The sequence below is a fragment of the Erithacus rubecula genome, assembly GCF_903797595.1.
Source record: "Erithacus rubecula genome assembly, chromosome: 1".
Taxonomy (NCBI): domain Eukaryota; kingdom Metazoa; phylum Chordata; class Aves; order Passeriformes; family Muscicapidae; genus Erithacus; species Erithacus rubecula.
The window spans coordinates 57,390,195-57,410,965 of record NC_136658.1 but is presented as its reverse complement, the minus strand read 5'-3'; the positions used below and the strand labels follow the sequence as shown (position 1 = coordinate 57,410,965).

At 40.4% G+C, this 20,771-nt stretch overlaps 1 protein-coding gene across 4 annotated transcripts in view; it reads right to left on the bottom strand.

Moving 5' to 3' along the window:
- KLF12 (KLF transcription factor 12) overlaps positions 1–20,771 on the bottom strand; it is a 226,778-nt gene that overhangs the window by 54,186 nt on the left and 151,821 nt on the right. For 2 of the 4 annotated variants that reach the window (XM_079312987.1, XM_079312988.1), the window contains exons 5-6: positions 15,987–16,122; positions 3,859–3,918 (exon numbers count right to left, since the gene is read on the bottom strand). In XM_079312987.1, coding sequence (XP_079169113.1) covers positions 3,859–3,918; positions 15,987–16,122 — 196 coding nt within the window. The remainder of the gene's footprint in view (positions 1–3,858; positions 3,919–15,986; positions 16,123–20,771) is intronic. The other 2 variants (XM_079312989.1, XM_079312990.1) reach the window with 1 other exon arrangement.

Genomic DNA, 20,771 nt, shown 5'->3' with positions numbered 1-20,771 from the left:
AGCAAAGTTTGCACCTAGATGTGTAAGGGCTCCTTTTTTTGTTCTTCCTGGGACATGCAATTCCCTCTAGTGACTATAACGAGGAATTCAAATGCTTTTCCTCAGAGGTCAACCTGCAAAGCTTAACCTTAACATACAGGTAGAAGTTTAATTTCACAGTGAAGCACAAGTGCTACTCACTCAAGCATTTAAAAGTTTTCTGAGAGAGTAACAGGGACACTAGTGCCTCTAGTGTAACACAACATAGTCCCACTCTAGCTGAGAGAGGAAATGAAAATTTCATAGTAGGTATGACTAATCTGAACTTTACTGTAAGTATGCAGAGTGTAAGTGACCCCCTGATTTTGCAGCTTTTCCCATTGAAAGTAATGTTTATGCACAGAGCTGCACAAAGAAAAATACATAGATTAGAGAATTGCTTCAAATGCTTTGGCTATCCTAGAAGCATTAATTTTTCATTACCTCATTTATGGAGAAAAAACGCAAAAAAACCACAACAAACTAACAAAAAATGCCCAATAAAAAACCTGAGGTAAAATTAAAGTGTGAAATGAGGACATTCCAAATCCCGCAAAGAGAAGATCAAGCATTTTCTGTTGGCAGTGCTTTTAATTTTTACCAGCAACTTCCTATTTATTATCATCATCATTATTCTTTATCCTGTTCTTTACAAATGAACCAGATTACCTCTGCAAATGTGTGTGGGGATTTTTTTGTTTTACAGATGATAGATTCACTTTCAGCTGAAAGCAATCAAAGTTTAGGCATAAGAAAGATACCCTTTAAAGCCTGTACTCTTCAGTTAACAATTTGGTCCTAGAGATGAATTTCAAGTACAGACTTGGGCCTTAACATTCTTACTAACTATTGGGAATGCTAACAAGTAAAGCAGTCTACTCTGCACTGCAATGCTGATTTTCTTTTTGAACTGGTGACAAATGAGAAGGACTTCTTTGAATTAGTCTTACGAATGTCAGGAATACAATAGAACACTGCAGATGTTTGTCTTTGAACAATGGAGAGTCAAAGTGAACTAAGGTGAAAATGGTGTCCAGCAGAGTAATTCAGACCAGGAAAGCCATCCAACTCCAAAGTAGCTTGACATGAACACAGCCCCAGAGGCAGTGCCACAGCTGCCAGCTAGACAGTAGCCAAGAAGTTAGCAGAGGTGCAAGCCAAGAAGCCAGCCATGAACCCATTTGCCAATGCAGTAAAGCTGTATTCCAGGATTTGGCATTTGGGTCCTCCAGCTGCCAACCATTTCCCATCTGGCTGAGCCTGTGGATGAGGTGCTAAAAAGATAAGGGAGGTTCTACAAGAGCAAAAGCAGTACCCTTTGCAAGATAGCAAAGATGAAGAGGCACACTGTGCCTCCAACATGTGAAACTCACACACATTATCACTTTGTTCCCAGTGGATCAGAGGAGGACAAAATGCTCCACATTTCAGAGGAAATGAACAGTTAGATGTGCATGAACTGAGGCAACTGTCCCAGCCTCTGGCCATCCACAGAGGTCAGCAGATGCTGAACTGTGTGGAATTGGTTTAAAGTAAAACTTACAATTTCTGGTCGATTTGATTAACCCAATAAGAAAAAAAAAAGGGAAAAAAACAAAAAACAAAAAAATTGTTTCTTCAAGACTTTATGATCCACTCTGTTCCTCCATCATCACAAAGAAATTGAAGTAGCAAAGAATGTTTTTGTACTTTCCTAACTGGAATACCATAATTTTGAGTGTAATTTAATGGAAGGATAACTTTCTTGTAATTTAGTGGAAAAAGATAAGTTTAGTAATACAAAGCTGAAAAATACTTAGTCCTGGGTAGGCATGAAATTTATTACAAATGAAATATATCCACTCATATAGCTGCATTTAATTGCAGCAGAATTCACTTCTGACAAGCAGTTACTGCTCCAAACTCCAACAGTGCCATAGCCCAAGAAGCAGGACCACCTGTGAGGAACACTCCTAGCACTGTCAGCAGTTTTAAAAGAACCACAAGATTTCCTACTTTCAAATAATGCACTGACTTTTATGTTAATCTCATTGATCTTATTTCCACCTTTCAATCTACAGGCAGGTCCACACGGCCCAAATGAGGCTTGACAGATGTGTCTTTGATCAATTTGGTTCTTTATTTTAAAAAGACATAAAAACCCTACAGCTCTTTCCCAAAATTTCTGGGTTTTTTAGAACCTATTTGTCTTGCCAAATATCACCTTTCAGTCTCATCTCACTCCAGTCAGAGCACACTAACTTTCAGCAGTTTAGAACTGCTGCATGAGATGACTTATGCCATCTTCATCTACATCTAACCACACATCTTTTCAGGAGCCTCATTATTAGGATCTCATATTCATTACTGTGGTATGTAATTACCATGTAAATTCATGAGGAATTTTTTAAGCAAAATACTGACAACATTAACAAAGAGCAAAAAATTAACAGCGTAAGTTTCCTTCTTGAAAATGCTTCCTGCAGAATAGAAGCCAATATGCACAATATTATAGTTAATTTAATGCAAGCTAAAGAAGACTGCATTAAAAATATGCATATATTTTAGAAACACAATATTTTAAGAGACCAGTAGGCTCTTCAGAATACTTTCTGATGTAGCACTGATAAAACAATCAGATTAAAGAAAATTCTAAGGATTTAAAAAATAAATGTATAATTTATAAACACATACCCAAGGAAACCTTAAAAGCTCTAATAGAGAAATTGCTCCTGCTGCTACTTTGAAAATGTTTAAATAATAAGATCCTGCAAATTTTTAATATAAATATAGCAGTTGTAGTGTAATTAACTGCAAATTGAAGATAGGAGTAGTCTTGAGGAATGACTTCTGTATTTGACTACTCATTAGCAATTTGAAAGTGTAATTGCTCTTAAGCATGGCTTCTTCCTAATTTTATTATGAAGCTTAGCAGTACTTATAAATGTGAAGAATATGATTTGTTCTGGAACATATCTGCTTATATTGAATATGTTTTTTCTTCTGTATTTCACAGACAGAGGGCACACAGGTCACTTAGAGCAGACAAAGCAGTGAGCTGATGGGTTTGCACTTGTCCCATAATAAACACCACTCCAAAGGAATCTTCTGAGGGGTGCACAAAACGAACAAAAGAAGGGAGGAGGAGAGGCAAGCAAGCAAGCACACAGAGAGTGGAGATTTCACTGCATACTATTTTAAAATCTACTAAAGCAACAGCCATGAATCCCACAAAAACAGGAAGGAACCCTACCAGCTCTGGTACATCCTTCTGTAGGGCCCTCATGGCATCACAACATTTGCTGAAGCCTCCAAGTCACACTCCCTTCCCCCCACTGGATTGGCATGTAAACCCTGCACCCAAAAGCAGGGCATGTACTAGGAACATTACACAGCAGGGTTTTAAAATTCTGCCCTCCTTGAAATAATGGCAAGGAGATGTTTACAAAGAGCTCTACCTACATTTTGCAGCTTTGCTTCACGGTAACTGGCAATGACCCATGATAACATGGGCTACACTGATGTACATTCATTAATTTTATTACTCAATTTCATTAGACTATTTGAACACTTTATATTATTCAACATCAGACAAGGTATTCTCTATTGTCATATTTTAAACATTGGGATTTTTAAAAAAAGAAAAAAAAATTGCAGCTTCCCCACCACCCTCTGAGCCCCAAGATTAAAAAACAAAACAAAACAAAAAAAAAACAACAGCAAAACTCAACTTCAGATCTTGCCTAGCCCCACATATCCCCCAGTCATGGCATAAAGAGGGAAAGAAACCTGAAAAGCACTGCTACTAGACTTTATCAATAAAACAGAATATTATATAATACACAATAAAATGCTTCATACCTGGAGTTGAAAAAACGAAAAGGGTTAACAGCTGACCTGGCACAGCCCCACATGCTCTCTCTGGAAATTGAACACAGACAATTAGGAATTTTAAGTTACCCCAAATAATCGAAGGGGACTTAGACAAGCTTGAGGAACACTTACTGCAAAGTAAGTAAGCACATAGGCTCAGTGTGGAAGGCACTTTAGGATTTTCCCATTCTCTCAAAACTCTTCTCAAACTGAATTTGCTCTGCAGATGTCCCAGCTAATGATAAGTAAGTCATTAGGACCTCTGCGATCAATTTTCATGGGAGCAAAGTCAAAGCTTAAGGGCCCATATGTCACTCAGTGGTAATTCAGGATCATGATGCATCATATTTTCTTATTAAAAAATGATCAGTGACAAAGAGGTAAACTCTAATGAGAATCTACAGCAGGCAGGCATTGCATGAAGAGGAAATAGTGGCTGCAGTGAATGTCTGCTCTCAGAATTCTGCTGCATCAGTAATATTATTCTCAAGACAAAACCAAAAAACTCAGACTTTAAAATTTTTACTTAGAACTGGGACTCCAAAGAAACTAGACAATCTTCTAAAATACTATTTTGAATAATGAACAACACAAAAACACAATGCCATAGCTGTACAAACTCCTATGCTGGCTGAGATTTGGACTACATGAAATGTTCCTTTTCATTGACAAATTCTGATCCGCTACATGTGCTCAAACAAGAAGCATCATATAGACGGTTTTTGGAAAAAGTTCCATCAAGTTAGGGGAAAAAAAAAAAGAAAAACCTGAAGAAAGCCAAGAACATGAATAAGCCCCTTTAGTCCTCTCTGTGATTCACACCTCAAATGTACAATGAAAGAAGTCTGAGACCAATGCCCAAGAAACTAGCGAAAATATTAGAGCAACAATATGAATCATAAAAAAGCTCTAGCATAATAGCAGTTGAATGCATTTGCACTAAAAATGTTTTGGATCTTTTATAATGCTCAATTAAAATGTCTAGGTTGGCATAGGAATTGTTGAAAGTGAAAAAGAAATTTTCAGAACAACTTTGCTTGATTTATATAATCGCATTTTCCACTGGCCCTAGGAAACCTACAAATAATCTATTTTCTCTCAAAGTTTGGCACTGCATGCCTTGAACCTGTTGCATTTCCCTGCTTCAAGTGTACAGTAAATATTGGCCTCCTTTACTGTTTTTGCCATTTGTTAGATGCTAAATTTCTGATAATGACAGATGCTACATGGATGACAAAATGATGTAAAGAACTTTTGAAGTGTAAGTTATTAGCTCTTTCATTGCCTAACACTGTTTTTTTCCATACTCTTTTTCCACTCTCCACACAGAGTCTTTTCCTTCTCAGAAATATGTATCAGGTACTTGTGCTACAGTATCAAAGAGGTACAGATTTTATTTTACAACTTTGTCAATATCAAATCAAAGAGTGCTGTGACAAAATCTCCCTTGCCCCGTCAGTCCTAAACTGAAAGCAATATGCACTGGCAAAATGGTAACTGGAAACCATTAACACCAATGGTTCTCTTTTATGTCAATTAATTTGCAATCATCTTTGTGTCTTACTGGAAAATCCTTTCTTCCCACAGGTGATATAAACAACAATACTTTACCCAGAAGTCATAGCTTTAAATTTTGGACACTCCTTTTCACAAAGTTCCCTTTTTAACAACTAAGCCACAGAGCAGACCAAAATATAGTTGTTGAGGTTAAGCATCTGCATGCTGAATTTTTGACAGTGGGAAATTTAGCAGACAACTAAAACTCTGTTTAGAACCTACAGTATCCAGGCACTGAAGCAAAAGACACTCAGGTATCATCCAATCAACCTCACTAACACGTAAAACTTACTATGCTCCTCTATGGCCTCCCACCCAGCCTCTTCAACCCAGAAACCACGGAGAGAAATACCTAACCTTAGCCTCTGAAGCTTATCTGTGCAATGAAAACTGTTAAAACACATCTCAGACCATGTAATCAGCATAAAAAGGATCTTTAAGAGTCACTTTGCAATCCAAATAGCAAGTGCAGAATAAAGAAGAGGGAAAGGACCACTCCCAGTGGAGTGGATATCTACAAATGTAGATATCCAGCTTCCTGAGTTAGGAAGCTCTAACCTCTAGGCTTTAACCACCAGACCTCTGTGCCATAGGTGGGTGGCTGCACTGCTGTTGTCACATTTTTACACAGAGATTGTCCATGGCAAGAGGACAGCACACCTTGGGCATTACAACAGGCAGACTAGGTAAGCTCAGAACCTGATCTCTCCATTTCCACAACGGAAAGCTGGGAATGTGAGCTGCTCTTCTTTTTCCCAAACTGCTTTAATGAAAGTAATGTAGGTTACTTCAGCCCAAAAGCCCAAGCTCCAAAGAGAGCAGAGACAATCCACAGCCAAGTACCTACCCAGGATATGAGTGGAGACAGCCCCAGGAAGCTGATTGCACTGCCCCTAGAACTTCAAAGCCTTTAACTCCCCAACTATACCGTGGGAATGTTAATGCCTTGAACAGGAGCTCTGCCACACTGCTGGAACCAATCACCTATTTCAGAACCTCACAACACCTCCACCAGACCTCCCACAAAGCAGAAAATCTGCATCTTGTCTCAAGTGCCTGTGCTGCTGTGGCTCATCTTGGTCCTGGGTACCTGCAGTACTGCATGTGTGCTGCAACCACGTGGGATAGTGCAACCCCCATGTCGTGCAGTACATTGACCTGTTACAGAATTGCATGCACTTGTAGTTTCTCTCAAGCAAATGGAAAACCACATTCTGTTATTCTGACTAAGCTTTAGGAATGGCAAAGGACCTCAGAAATTATGTGGTGATACAGACAGCAAGCAGTTCTGAAGCAGAAAAATTGAGTGCAGAAGGAATTAACCTGTTCAGCTTGGTAAATAATTTTTTGCAAACAATTTATTATACATTACCCTATTATTGTGCTTTTGAAACTTTTATGATTGAGATTTGGTCATCATTATAGCCCCTCCTGTGAACTTACTTGTCAGTGGTTTGACTCTGGCCCTGACAAGCAACGGATTACAGAAAGAGCAGTGCTCATCAGTTCTTAAGAGAAATACCACGGTGAATTATATGTCTATCTGACAGCATTGTGTGTCCCAGATTTATCATGCATTACCAGCACTGTGCTAAATATTGTACTTTCCATGCAAATAATTAAGGGACATATTTTGACAAGATTGGGACTGCTGACTTTTAATGAGTACTTAAACCAAGTATTTCTTTTACTGCCTGATGTCACCCTCCGGTCATCCCCAGGTTAATTTATTTTTCAGGCTGTGTTGGCAATGCTGGGCTTTTCAGGCAGCAGCAGATCCTGTAGACAGGCCTTAGGGCGAGCACAGCCTCTGGCCTCAGTGCCTGCCAGCCTGCTCCATGCCCCCCTGAGCTAGCAACACAGGCTAGACAAGAGACACTGGCTGTTGCTGCCTCCTCTGATCCACCCTGGTCTCTTCCTTATTTTCTGCCTGCCTCAGCTTCCAGATTTCCTTGCATTACTTTATCCTGTGGCAACTCAGTATGTGGTAAAAAACAGTATATCTCACAAGGATAAAGAAAGAAAAATATGACCCAGAACTTCATGCTTGACACATCTTCTGTCACTGCTCTAATGACAGAGGTGCAGAGTCACACTTGTGACTGTAATTACTTCAGGATTAGCTGCTGTAATATTGAATAAGCAGCCATTGTGTTGCTTTTCTCCTTGTTTTAGCCTTCAATTCCTTTATTTTGACTGGAGTAATTTCTTGTGTGGCCACTGTTAGGTCCAAGTATCCTTTCTGTGATGTATTCAAAATAGTAATGCTCATGTTTAAGTCACACACATGGGACACTCCTTGGCACACAGGCTCAACACAAACTCTCTTCAGATCCATCATCCAAGAACTTCCATTCACTCCTCTTTTATCTCCAGCCTAAAAAGAACTTTTTGTGAGAAATGAGGTTGTGGTGAAATCACTGCTAGTCAAAGAGGATTGAACTAATAGACAGGAAAACCTACCACAATTTTTTTCCCATTATGCAGGAGAAAGGAAAATGGCAGGAAAAACAGTAGGTTTTTTTTATCCCTGTATTTACATGCTCATTCAATTATACCTTGCCAAACAGTGCTCCCCTCTTAACAGTTCCCTCCTTTACATGCAGTTTACATACCTATGATCTACACAACTCTTGTGTTTTTGCATGCATTGACCTAAACACTCAGGACAATATTTCCATAAATCAGTGTAAGCATTGCTATTATGATTTAATTGTGCTGCATGTATGTCTGTCACAGAATCACAGGAACTGCCTTAAGGAAAAGGAAAGATAAAAACTTATCTAATCTATATAATGAAATAAGAAGTAATTTTGGCTCAAGTGTCAGCAGAGGACAATGCCCTTTCTTCTTCTTATCAGTAAGTCAAAGTAGCAGTTCACTAAGGTAGTGTTATTGTGGCTTTTCCTGGCAGTGTTCTGCTGTCCAATCCACACCTATGAGTACTTTTTTATAGCTCTAAATTTCTTAAGGCACACATCTCTGCCCCGCTTTCTGTGCTGATTTAGAAAGAAAAAAAATAAAAAGCTGAATAATGAAATCACTGGGGAAAGAGATGCCAAACAGGTGTACAAAATGCTAACTGGGTAGCAGTAATTCATAATGTTATTTATAATTCATTCTTTGGTGTCATGCTCTTCAAGCAATTACAGAATGCCTGCCTCACTATCCATAAAATGCATTTCACATACCTAACAACTAATGACTCAAGCTTCACTCTGGAGCAATACACTTTAGTGGATTAAGCACAGGAGTAAGAGGCAGATGTACCTGATCCCAACTCATTCTCTGCTTTCCTGCATGGCCTTGAGCAAGTCACTAACCTGTGGATAATTATAATATTTGAACACACAGGGGACCTGTACAATTTAATTAGTTAATGTTTGCAAAGCACTCCAAAGATAAAAAATGCAATATGAATGATAATCACACGCTGTTGTTTCATGGCATTTTATTCCAAAGCATGTTTGTGTGAACATGTTTAGAAATGTAAAATTCCTGTAATGGCAAAGTTTGACAACTACCTTGAAATGATTGGCACTTCTCAGACTAAATTTAAATTAATTAACAAATTTAACTTATGTTTAAGAAGACATTTATATGTGAATTCACATTTATATGTGAATTCAAAACAGACACTAAACTGAAGCTGGGAAACCAAGATCTTTGAAAGCTTCTGTATGATATATAAAGGAAGTGAAAGAGACATACAGAAGGTACCATTGAACCAATACATGTTACAGGTAACTCTTCCACTGCAAGATAATGGTCCCCCAAATAGCCTAAGTATTGAGTTACTTCTCTTTTTTCTAGCATCCAAACTTCTCTTAGTTTCAGGACTAATCATTAGATCAAACAAAGTTAATGGCAAACACAAACAGGATTTCAGACTTTAACAGAACCAGGATTCCTTAGTTCTTTGAGCTTATTAAGCAATCAATTTAAATATTTCTCTCAAAAGGAAAATATTACTCCTAGCAATAGTGTGGTAAAAGCTCTAGAATGACCTACTCAACAGTCATGGAAACACTCTTACAGAGGAGACAGGAAGATATGATTTTGTGCAGAGAAAGGTAGAAGCACTCTATTTTCAAATTAGCTTTCTTCAGGGAGCAATTTGACAATACCCCTACCTCCTGACAGACTTCCATTTAAGCAATACAGCTCTTTCAAAGTAAGAAGTGGTGCTAATTTCTCTACAGAAGCTTGTTTTTATTAACAGTTGCCATTTACCTAGCCCTTGTTTCTAATGATCATTGGTTGATGGGGAATCTTGTTATCCTGGCAAAAGGCCTTGGGACATATAGCAGAAAATTCTCACACCAAAAAATCCTAGTGCATGCACAGGACAGCATCCTTTGATTTTACTGCCCAACTGTCAAGTTACTGAACTTTTCTTTTGCAAAACATCACATATTTTAAAAGAGAACCTTTTTAGAATAATACAGGTTTACTGGATTATTGAAACCCCAGGTTCATACTTAATGCTTAAAGAGGAATTCCCAAAGGTATATAGGTCTTTCAAGCTCCTGAAGTCCTTAATAAGGACTTCAGCCAATCCATTTTTATATATAAACAGATGTTTCTGAGAATTGAGATTCTGCTAGAAATAACTTCACAAAATGCCACATAAACACACTGTAGAAGTCAGTACTTCTTCACCAAGCTTTCTGAACTGCATGTAGGGAGTGCACGTAGGTAGGAAAGAGCACACCTATAGTAGTTGCCACAGGTCAAATTTAGATGTACTAATTCAGCTTCTTCTCGAGTCACAGACTTCTGCATGGCCTTAGAAAATGGAGGGGGAGAACATGGAGGGGGTTTCCTCATATATAACTTCAGCAATGTAAAGTTTAATCGCTCTCCCTAAACCACTTGTCCAGGTTTCTCTACAGCTGCTGGGTAAGACAGATACCTTCTGAAAGGCAGATGATCATAACTGATAAGATGACTGAACCTGGAAGTACCTCCCCACTGAAGAAATCCAGAATACTTGAGCCTAACTTTTAGATAGCTTGCATTGTGAGAAATGAACTTTGCTGCAAGGCTCTGTCCAAATCAGACTATCCAGCAGTGCCCAGAGGTTGCCTAAGGTAGCTGAGACACAGCACACTGCCAGCTCAGCAGTGCCCTTGGGTCAGTAGCCAGTGTCCAACCCAGCAACACTTTTCACTGCAGAAGCCTATTCTTTTCTGCCACAGGATACTTACTTGAGACTGCTGACAAAAAATAAAACAAACTAGAACAGAAACATCCCTGAAATAATGACACAGTGGGGGCACCAACCATAACACAGATGCCTTGCAGGGCTCTGTGCCACCACTGTCTTTTGCTTACGTATCTGCACAAATGCCTCTCACTGTTTTTAGCAAGTTCAGTTTGCAGAACAACTCTGGAGGAGGCCAAGGAGGAGCCTCACCATGTTACAGCCTGTGGGGAGGTCAGAGGCCCACAGACAGCTCTTTCTGAGTGTGTGGTCCAATTTCCCTCCAATTGCAGCAACTATGCAACCTTCTGCTCTGAAGTCTTGCTGCAACAGAAAAATGCATCCCAGACCTGAGTATCCTTCATGAGACAAGTAAAATTGAAATTGATATATTCCCACAATTTCACTTCAAACCATTTAGTGTTCTGCAGTGAAAAAACCCCAAAACATTTATTGAGGAATTCTGGATGAGCACTAGCCAATTCTCCATCTGTAAAATCACCATTCAATTATGTGCCAGTTTTAAAACAAGCATTTGTTCATGGCACAGATGTACCAGAGAAGATGGAAGCAAAGTTCACACAAGCACTGCTGAAACACCCTCACTTATGTTTCTTGAAGACCTGGGACAAAGTATTTTGTCTGCAAGTGGAAGAAAAAAATGAGGTGACACTTTCCTATAATGAATAGCACAACAGTAGTAATGATTGCTACCAAAGCAGAAAAACAAACTATACTAGTGTAGAAAATGAATGGCTGATGGAAACGAAGATACAAACTTAAAAAGAAATAAAAATAAACCACAGAAGTTAATTTACACTGAAGAAGAGAAGGGAGAGAAAAAGAGATCTAGGAAAAAAAAAATCAGATTTGAAAAGCATGTACTAATTTAAGAGAGTACATTGGTATGGTGGCTATGCTCTCTGTCTGTTGTGGAATTTATTTTTGCTAGTGCAGTATCCAAAACTAACTCCTACTGTATTGCAGTAATAGATGCCAGAGAATTTAAAAACAAAGTAAGATGATCACATTAGCATCAATGTATTAGTCACATAAAGCAGCCAAAGAGCACAGGGTTAGGGTCCCTAATCTCATTTTCATACAAGCACTCCGAGGCACCCAGCTCAGTGCAAAGAGAAATTCATGTTAAAGGTCAGAACAGTCACATACAAATGACAAATCCTATCTCTGTGAATTAATTGCAGCTATAACTACAAGTAGACAGGATTTTCTCTCTGAAATTTCTGTCTCTCCTTTACTCCAGAAAAATAATACACTATCTGGAGCATCATCAAGTTATATGTACAGTTCTTTTCCTTGACATGTGGGAAAAAAAATGAGTTTCCTTTACTTACAACACCTAAGGAAAAAAAAAAGTCTAGAGAGAAGGAGGAATTTCTGCACCTTTGGATTTTTACCAACATACTGGCCAAAAGTTGATGCTAAAAGTCACCCTCTGTCTCTCCTGCTTCTGCTGTCAGCTTCTGCAAGTAGCTCTTAAGTTATGCAGATTCAGGGAGGGAGAGCTGCATGCTGTAAAATAATGTATTTTACCACACAAGTGTGGAGGAAATAAGGAGATGAATGCTCTGTTCAGGGTTAGCATTACTATACACCATGGATATGGTTCCTGAGGCCATCCTGCATCAGCTCTGCCTAGGGATGGAAAGGCTGCCAGGCTGAGGGAACAGCATGCTGCCTCTGTGAGGGACCCTAAAAAAGTTCTACTGGTTTTCTAGGGGCTGACTAATGCCCTCTCCTCCCTCAGCTTCATGAAGATTTCTGGAGTGTATCTGAGATTTCACTCTGAATATATAATGCTATTCTTCCTGTGTAATAAGCATCAGTGGTGTCAGGCATACAGAGGCAAATCTGCTCTTTGTTAGATGTTACATGTCAAAATGAGTTTGTAGAACACACCACAAAAAGGATGAAATGCTGCTTACAATGCAAAGCCCACTGAAATCTACATAATGCTGCAATATTTATTATCAGCCAGAGCATATTATCTGAGATTAATAAATTATTCTTAGTCTGCATTTTGTAAGGCATAGCAAATTCCATAAAACAGCACTGTCACAGAAAGAAATTTCACCAAAGTACCCTGCTTGAAATAATGACTTTATTTATCTGTAACTTTACATTATTGATTTGGTTTGTTGAACTGAAGGAGAACTATGAGCTCATTTCAAAAGAACTACTGAGAAAGAAGTCTGGAAGCTCAGCCAACACAAAGCTTGCAGCAAGAAGGCAATTTCCCTGAGAAAAAATAGTCATACTTGGTCACTTTACAAATATGCAAGCAAATTACATTCTGTTTGTGTAAATAAGAACAAATGCCAAACACATGGCTCTTGGTGTTTCATTGTCACAACTGTTATTCCTAAGAATTTTGTTCCTGTAAGACTACAGTGCACTTGAAACAAAGCAGCAACACAGGTGGATGCCATCCAGTTTAAGAGGACATGAAAAGCAAAGCTTTCAGATAGGCCTTCCAAACTGTGCTGTGACCCAGCTAGGTAAGCAGGCTCACCTTGCACCAGGGATCTGCAGTGCTGATGTGTGTCCCAGGCAGTTCTGCACTGCTGTGGGTGATGGAGAGGAGCAGCACTCACAGCCCGAGTCTCCCTCTGTCCCTAAATCACACAGCTCCAGAAGGGCACAGGGATTGCTGCCTGAACCTGCCAAGGTCTGCCTGGCCCATGTGCAGGGAGTGAGGTGACTGGCTTGGATGCAGATATTCACACAGCCAAGATGCATCCTGAGCCCACTGACAGCACAAGGAAAGGCAGGAGGCAAGAAGGGCAAGGCACTGAGGCAATCCATCACAGCCCCATACTCTGGGTGAGGGGCTGTATGGGATCAACCCAAAGCAAATGCCCACCACCAAAGTCTGAACCCCCTTACTGCTCTTGGAGAATGAGTGGCAGTAGGCAAATATTTATACATATATATATATACATTCATAATCCTTACCTAGAATAATTAAAAAGATGCCTGAAAAACAAGCAGAAAAAGGTCAGCTGATGTCTTGCACCTGCTAGCAGGAACCTACAAACTGGTATTGTGTTTAACAAAGACTGTACAACACCAATTGCTACTGAAGAAAAGGATGCTGCCATTCCTTTGGAAGTACTGTGGTGTACTTCCCAGTCACTCTTTGCAAGAAGTTATTTTTTGGGCAACTACTCACCAGAAAGAGCTGACAAGTTCACTTAGAAAAGAACACACTCAGTGGGACAGTTGTCCAGACTCAAGGGCCAGTCTGCCTCCCTGAGGCACTAAGCTTTGACCTACACTTTAGACTGCTGAAGAAGTCCTTCTATGCTTGTCCCTACGCCACCCGGTTATTCAGCAGAACAGTAGGTGCCTTTCCATGTCCTCAGAGGAAATTCCTGTCTGCTAAGTTTAGATGCTGAAATTGAGCACACAGGATCTCCCTTTGGAAGGCTTCAGAGACACTTTTCTCTCTGCAATAAGGCTATGGAGAATGAGAGCTTCTTTTTCATTGGACTCCTTTGCTAAACCTCAAAAGTTAAGGTACGTATTAGTTGCCTAAAATCAAAATAAAGCCTGCTTGTAGGGCACAATACTGCAGACCAAGTAAGAAATAGATTGAGTGCAGTTGGCATGAAGTGCCAACATTCCTTTACAACTCAGCAGCTGTATGTGTGGTGTCTGTGACTGAGAATGAAGTAAAGATGACAAATTGCAGATCACAGCCAAATTAGATTTTCCTAATGGGTCTTTTGAAATAAACTAACAGATTACTGTTTAAATAAAACCTGTAACAAGAACAAGTTGATGTTACATTATTAAATTTCTTAATTTAATTTTTAAGCTCCAGAGCCAGTCAAATCATACTCAACATATTTACCTTCACAAACTGTGGAATGCATCATATAAAAGCTAAAAAAGCTTCCTGTGGTTTGACCAATTCTCTAAGTGTTCAAGCAATATCTATCACAAAGAACAGTATCTGCCTGCCAGTCATATATTAAAATTATTTGCTAGTGCTCCATACCTCCTTTTTTTCAGTAATTAGGCAGTGCAAAATCATTTAGTGCAAAATACTGACTTGCTTTATTTTTCTGTCTTACTACATGTGCTATAAATTGAGAAAAAATACTTAGCATTTCAGGGCCTGGTGTTGTGACTAGAAAATGGAAAATACATATGGGACCTGTCTATCAAGCAATAGCCTCACTGGCAAAGAAACCTTCCCCTCCTTTATCACTGTTAGAAAAGGAGCCTGCTAATCACAGAACCGACACCTTGTCTTGCCTTGCCCACAAACACCTCTCTCTCTCTCTGCTTAAGGAGAATATTGGTTTGAGATTCACAGTGCCTGGCTGGAAGATGAGGTAGTACATTTCTGGTGAAAATGCAATAGAAAAAAACCCAAAAAGCTCAAAGATAGTCCCTCCCCAAACGTGGCTTAGAAATGTCAGCTCTTTTAGCTGTTGATGTCCAGGAAAACAAAGCAAAACATTTTTGGATACCATATTAAGACATTAAAAATATATCTATAATAATTCATATGATAGCAATGTCTAATGGTCTTTATTATACACATTTTTAAGTTAATAATGTCCAGAATGCCCATATTTTGAACCTCTCAGATAAAATAGCATGTTTTGTGGGTCTAGCACAGGCTTCAGTGCCTGGAGGCTCTAGTTCTATTTCCAGCTCTGCTTCAGACCTACAGGGTGACCTTTATGCATAACCTCATTTTCCTCACCTATAAAATGGGGATATTAATACTTATTTACCTCACAGTTGGTTCCCTTCCAGCTGCTATGGTGACTGAACAAGCTCATGCATCTACAGAATTGCTAATGTTCGTGATAAACTGTTTCTTTTTTTTCAAACAAGCAGTGCAAGCACTAAATTAAGAAATTATTTGTCGACCCAGTTAGCAAAAGTACACAGAAAAATACCAGCAATGTAAAAACTGTTTGATGTCCCTCAGTAATTTTCTTCCAATGACACTGTCCTCCATGAGAAATGTTGTTAGTTCCTATCTGACAGCAACTAGAAGCAACTTCCTGATGCTGCTTTCAGCCAAGAAAAAAAGTATTTGTTTTTTGAGTGGTAACCTAACCTCTCTTTGGAGAGGATATAAAACCACTACAAGCTTTCCAACTATATTAAGGGGAAGAAACCACTTCAGTTTGAAACTCAACCTAATAATGAGGGCACAGAGAAAGAAAGGAAAAGATCATGAGAGAGACAAGAGATACAATAATCTCTTCCAAAAGGGAATAAAGCTCCATGGAAAAGGTGCTGGCAGGGAGGACAGCCCTGGGCACACCTCAGCACCACTCATCTTGTCTGGGAACGTGATACTTACTCTTGTACTGCTCTGGCTATGGAGAGCGCTGTGGATCCAGTTTCATTAACGCTATCTAAGGTCACATTTGGCAGGTCGTCATCATCACTGTCACTCTTAATTTGTCTGGGAGATAGGCCTCGGGGGTCCATTTGTGCTGCAAAGAGACATATAATGGATTAATAAGAGTGTGCTGAAATTAATCTTGTCCCAGAACAACATCAGGGCACACAACACATCTGCCTGGAGAGCACTGCCTGTGCTGAGCTTCCCAGATTGGCTCATAGGTGGGCAAAGCCACCCAGTGGTGCCACAGCTGGATGTGAGCACTTCCAGGGGCATGCAGGTCTGTGAATTCACAGAGCCTACACCAATGCACTCAGCAGTACTGAAATACAACTGCACATACCACATCCAAAAAAACCCAGTTTACACTCAAGTAACATATGCTGTTTGACTTCAGAAAGTGAAGGGAAAGGGTTACATCTGCTTTGTACAACACAGAACACTCAAGAGTGCATTTGACAGCAAAATTTCAGGAGCAGTCTCTGATTCTGAGTGTTCATTGTGAGGTATCAGGATAGAACCCATGTCACTCAATTCAATTAAAATTTAGGCATCTAAAACCCCAGTCATTCCTGATTTCTGACACAATTCAACATCCTTGTCAGCCTCGGAAGGATCCTTCACTCCACACTATGTGTAATCTCACATAGGCAACCAACGTTGAGGTGACCAGTGTCAGTGGGGATAACAGTTTTTTTTTTTGAAAAGCCACCCAGTTTCAGGTCTTATAAATATCTGAAGATCAGGAATTGCAGGACTGTTTTACCTATCGACAGTTTACAGTATAACCATGCTGTCAGTACCCAGCTGCAGGGATTTGTATGAGGAGCAGCCAGGGCTGCCCTGTACCAGACACAGACAGTTCTTGCTCCAGCTGACCCACTGCTGGGCACAGCTGAGCCCTGCAGGCACTGGGGGTGTCTCAGGGAAAACAGGTTTAAGAAAAGGCAAAACAACTGGCCAAGAGAGGACTGAGGGGAAAGAAGTGTGAGAAACACTTTACACTGAGGGTGGCAGAGCGCAGGAACAGGCTGCACAGAGAGATTGTGGAGCCTCCCTCTCTGGAGACATGCAAAACCCACCTGGATGTGCTCCTGTGCAACCTGCTCTAGGTGACCCTGGCTTGTCAGGGGTGTTGGACTGGGTGATCTCCAGAAGTCCCTTCCAATACTAACAGTTCTGGGATCATGTGAAACAACCCTGCAGATACCAGTGTACAAGGAGATGGAGGGGAGAAAGTTCTTCATAATGGGGCAGGTCCCTGGAGGAGACTGCCCTGGTGGAAACTACTATCTACAGGGAACCTACAGTAGAGGAAGGAAACAATGTGAGGAGAAGGAGCAGCAGAGAGGAACAATTACAGACCAACCACAGCCCCCAGTCCCCATCACCCTGAGACGGGGGAGGGAGAGGAGCTGGGAATCAAGGAGCAGGGTCCTGGAAAAGGGGCTTGGGGATGGTGGTTCTCACTATCCTAATCTACTTCTAATTAGCAATAAATTACTTTTCCCCACACTGAGTCCTATTTGCCTGTAAAGGTAAGTGATCCCCCCGCCTTTATCTTGAGCTTTGAGCTCTTGCACCCTTGTATCTTATCTTCTCCCCTGCTCCGTGAAGGAGGAGGGAGAGCAGCTAGCTGGGCACCTGGCAGATGGCCACCAGAGCTAGATTTTCTGCCAAAGAGGAACAGGAAAGGAGAGGAGAAAGGCAGGTGACCTGCCTTCCCTCTTATGGTGGCTGCTGTCCTTCAAGGGGGAAGAAAGCACAACTTGGTGGGATAGGGGGAAGGAACCAAGAAATGGGCATAGAGGAGAAATATGGGGCACATCTGTGACTTGGAATAGTGCTGAGAGGAACTGGGGGTTGCTTGTGCCACAGACAAACTTCAGAGGTGATGTGGAGAAAGAGATTTCTCCTTTCTCACGAAATACCACATTGGATCAGTAAGTGCTGGGAGACACCGAAAGCAGCTGGAGAAGAGAGCAAAACTGGAGAGATGCAAGGGAGGCATAGGAAGAGGAAAGACAGGCAGAGATTTGCGTAAAAATGTGTTTATTTTGTCTGCTCTGGTGAAATAGGGGAATTCCTGGTTATTCATTTAAAGGGCTAACTGTTGCAGTTTGTTAGCTTGTATTGCAGTGTCAGAGATAGGACACTTTCTTCTGGGTCTTGCAACATGATCTTTGATAAAAGTACTCATTCCTACTCAACTCTGGCTAACCACAGATCTGGCCAGCTCCCTTCAGAGATCATGAACAGTTCAGTGGGTCTACAGCTAGGCAGCACCTTCAAAAGTCATAGTTGAATCTGCCATTATGCCATCTTTCTTATGTTACAGTGTTTACTGACTCTACAAAAGGGACTGAGTTATAATGAAAAATGGGAGGGCTGCAGATACTTCAGGAGCTGTGCAGCCGTAACAGTAGGACTGATGAATAGCTGGGCTCTTGAAAAGAAAGCACTCCACAAATGAGTGATGAATCCAGGGAAAGTCAGTCTTAAATTTTAATTTATGTCTTAGCTGCAAACCACCTGTGAGTAAAAGAACACTGATTATAAACTAACCTTCAGCTGTGGTTTTTATGGTACAGAATTTCATAAGGAAGAGACTTAAATATGTTCAGTAAGCTGATGGAACAACACCTCTGGAACCACAGTGCTTTTACAGTTGCACATTACTGCTACTGTTACCTTTCTACAGGCACAGGTCAGGTGCCTCAGTAATGCTGGCTATGTTTGGACTGCTTTTTATTTCCTCATGTATGGTAAACACCTTTTGCTTATCAAAGCAAAGGCTCTTGACAGTGAACCAAGACCTACATGAGACAAACACAACACAGAAATTCCTCAAAACATTTAACTGTTTTAGGCAGAACGAGCACAATTCTGACTGTGTAACCTCAACCTGAGCACCAGGGATAACTTAGTATTTCATTTAAAAGCAACTGAGCCATCTACTCAGCTGATTTAGCCCCAGAAAACTATTTGGAAAGAAGTGCTACTTCTGTCTTGCTCCTTAATGCTCCTTCTTAAAAGCAGGAGACTATTACTATGCATTTCATTAATTCTCCAATTTTTTCAAAGAATCATAGAAAGGCTTAGGTTTGATCTATTTCCAGCCCTCCTGCTATGGGCAGGGATGCCATCCACTAGACACTAGTTGCTCAGAGCAGCACCCAACCTGACCCTGAACACTTCCAGGGATGGGGCATCCACAACTTCTCTGGGCAACCTGTCCCAATGCCTTACTACCCTCTGAGAAAACCTTTCCTTTTTTCCCCTTAAAGTGAATCCCATTACAAAATGTTATGCTTGTATATGCCCAATATTTAAATATGTTACAGGTGACACATTCGTGAAAGCTGATTATTTACCCACAGAATTAAAAATTGTAACAAAAAATTATGCATGTTAGCTGAGGTTTTCTCTGACTTGCACTACAGCAGAGGTTTTAAGTAGCTAGCTCAGGAGGTAAAGCTAACTTGAAATGACTAAAGTTGTTACATAACTTAGTCTGCAATACAGCTCTTATATGTGAATTCTGATCACTTAAGCATGAATACACCTACATAAAAAGAGACAGTATAAATGCATATGAACAATCTTACTTTCATTCTTTTTAAGACATGTTGTTTCATTTTTACTGCAGATTGCTTGCTCTTAAGATATCATTGAGATTCCTATGACATTTGGCATTGATTTTAGATTTCTACAGGAATGTGCCAGGATGAAAGCTCTCAATTACCTTCTCCTTGGTTCTGCTCAGTGAGTAAGTCCTACTCTGTGTACACTTCTAGCAGAGACACAAAGGTTGTACTAATAGGATTGTACTTTTTTACCCAGGGACAATTTACTGTACGCATTGGGTACAGTTTACCCTATCAGACACCAATGTTTGGGCACATCATGAGGTGCTGCCACTCATTAAGTATGGAGAGGACAAAAAATGAAGAATGGAATGGGCATCAGTGGCTAAATTCAAAGGCTGATAGTTCAAGCACTGTTATATACTTGCAGAAAACCTAACTAAATATTATAAGTAAATGAAACAACATTCTAGGGATTATTCCTTTACTTTGTATGTCAGCCCACATTTACATCCTTTTTTGTCTCTTTGTTTGCTGCTTCCTTCCAGCTTGTGGACTTGGGTGGCCAAGGCACTCGGGAGCCGAGGTGACTGACCAGGAGGCTGAGCCTTGCTGCTGCCAGCTGGTGTAAACTGCCCTGTTTTCTCATCAGAATGGCTGCAGCTGCTGGGGAGAACAGCCTTTAAAGCTACTCTCCTCCCTGAAACGAGCCATGTGAATAACCAGCTGGCTGAGAGCCTAACAGATATCTCCTCCTCACCACTCTGCAGCGTGCAAACTGCAGCACAGGACTGTTACACACAAGAGTTCACAACTCCTACTTACGTCAACAGCTTTGACTTTCTCTGGACATCTGAGAACAACTGTCCAGCTCCTGGCACCAAGGTTTACAAATACCAGCCTCAGCTCATAAGCACCGAATTAGAAGCAATTACTGGCCTAATGAACATCAAACAGGAGAGGATGAAGAGACAGGCAAGAGACAGTTTAGTACATAACATAAAAAAGGTGGAGGACAAGTGAGTAACAGAATGCAACTTGCAAGCAAGGTGGAGGAAAGCCATAAAACACACCAATGCATTTTAACCTCCCTTAAAGGTATATCTTGCTCAAACAACCAAGCTCTTCCCTGAACTCAGGACCATGGGTCCAG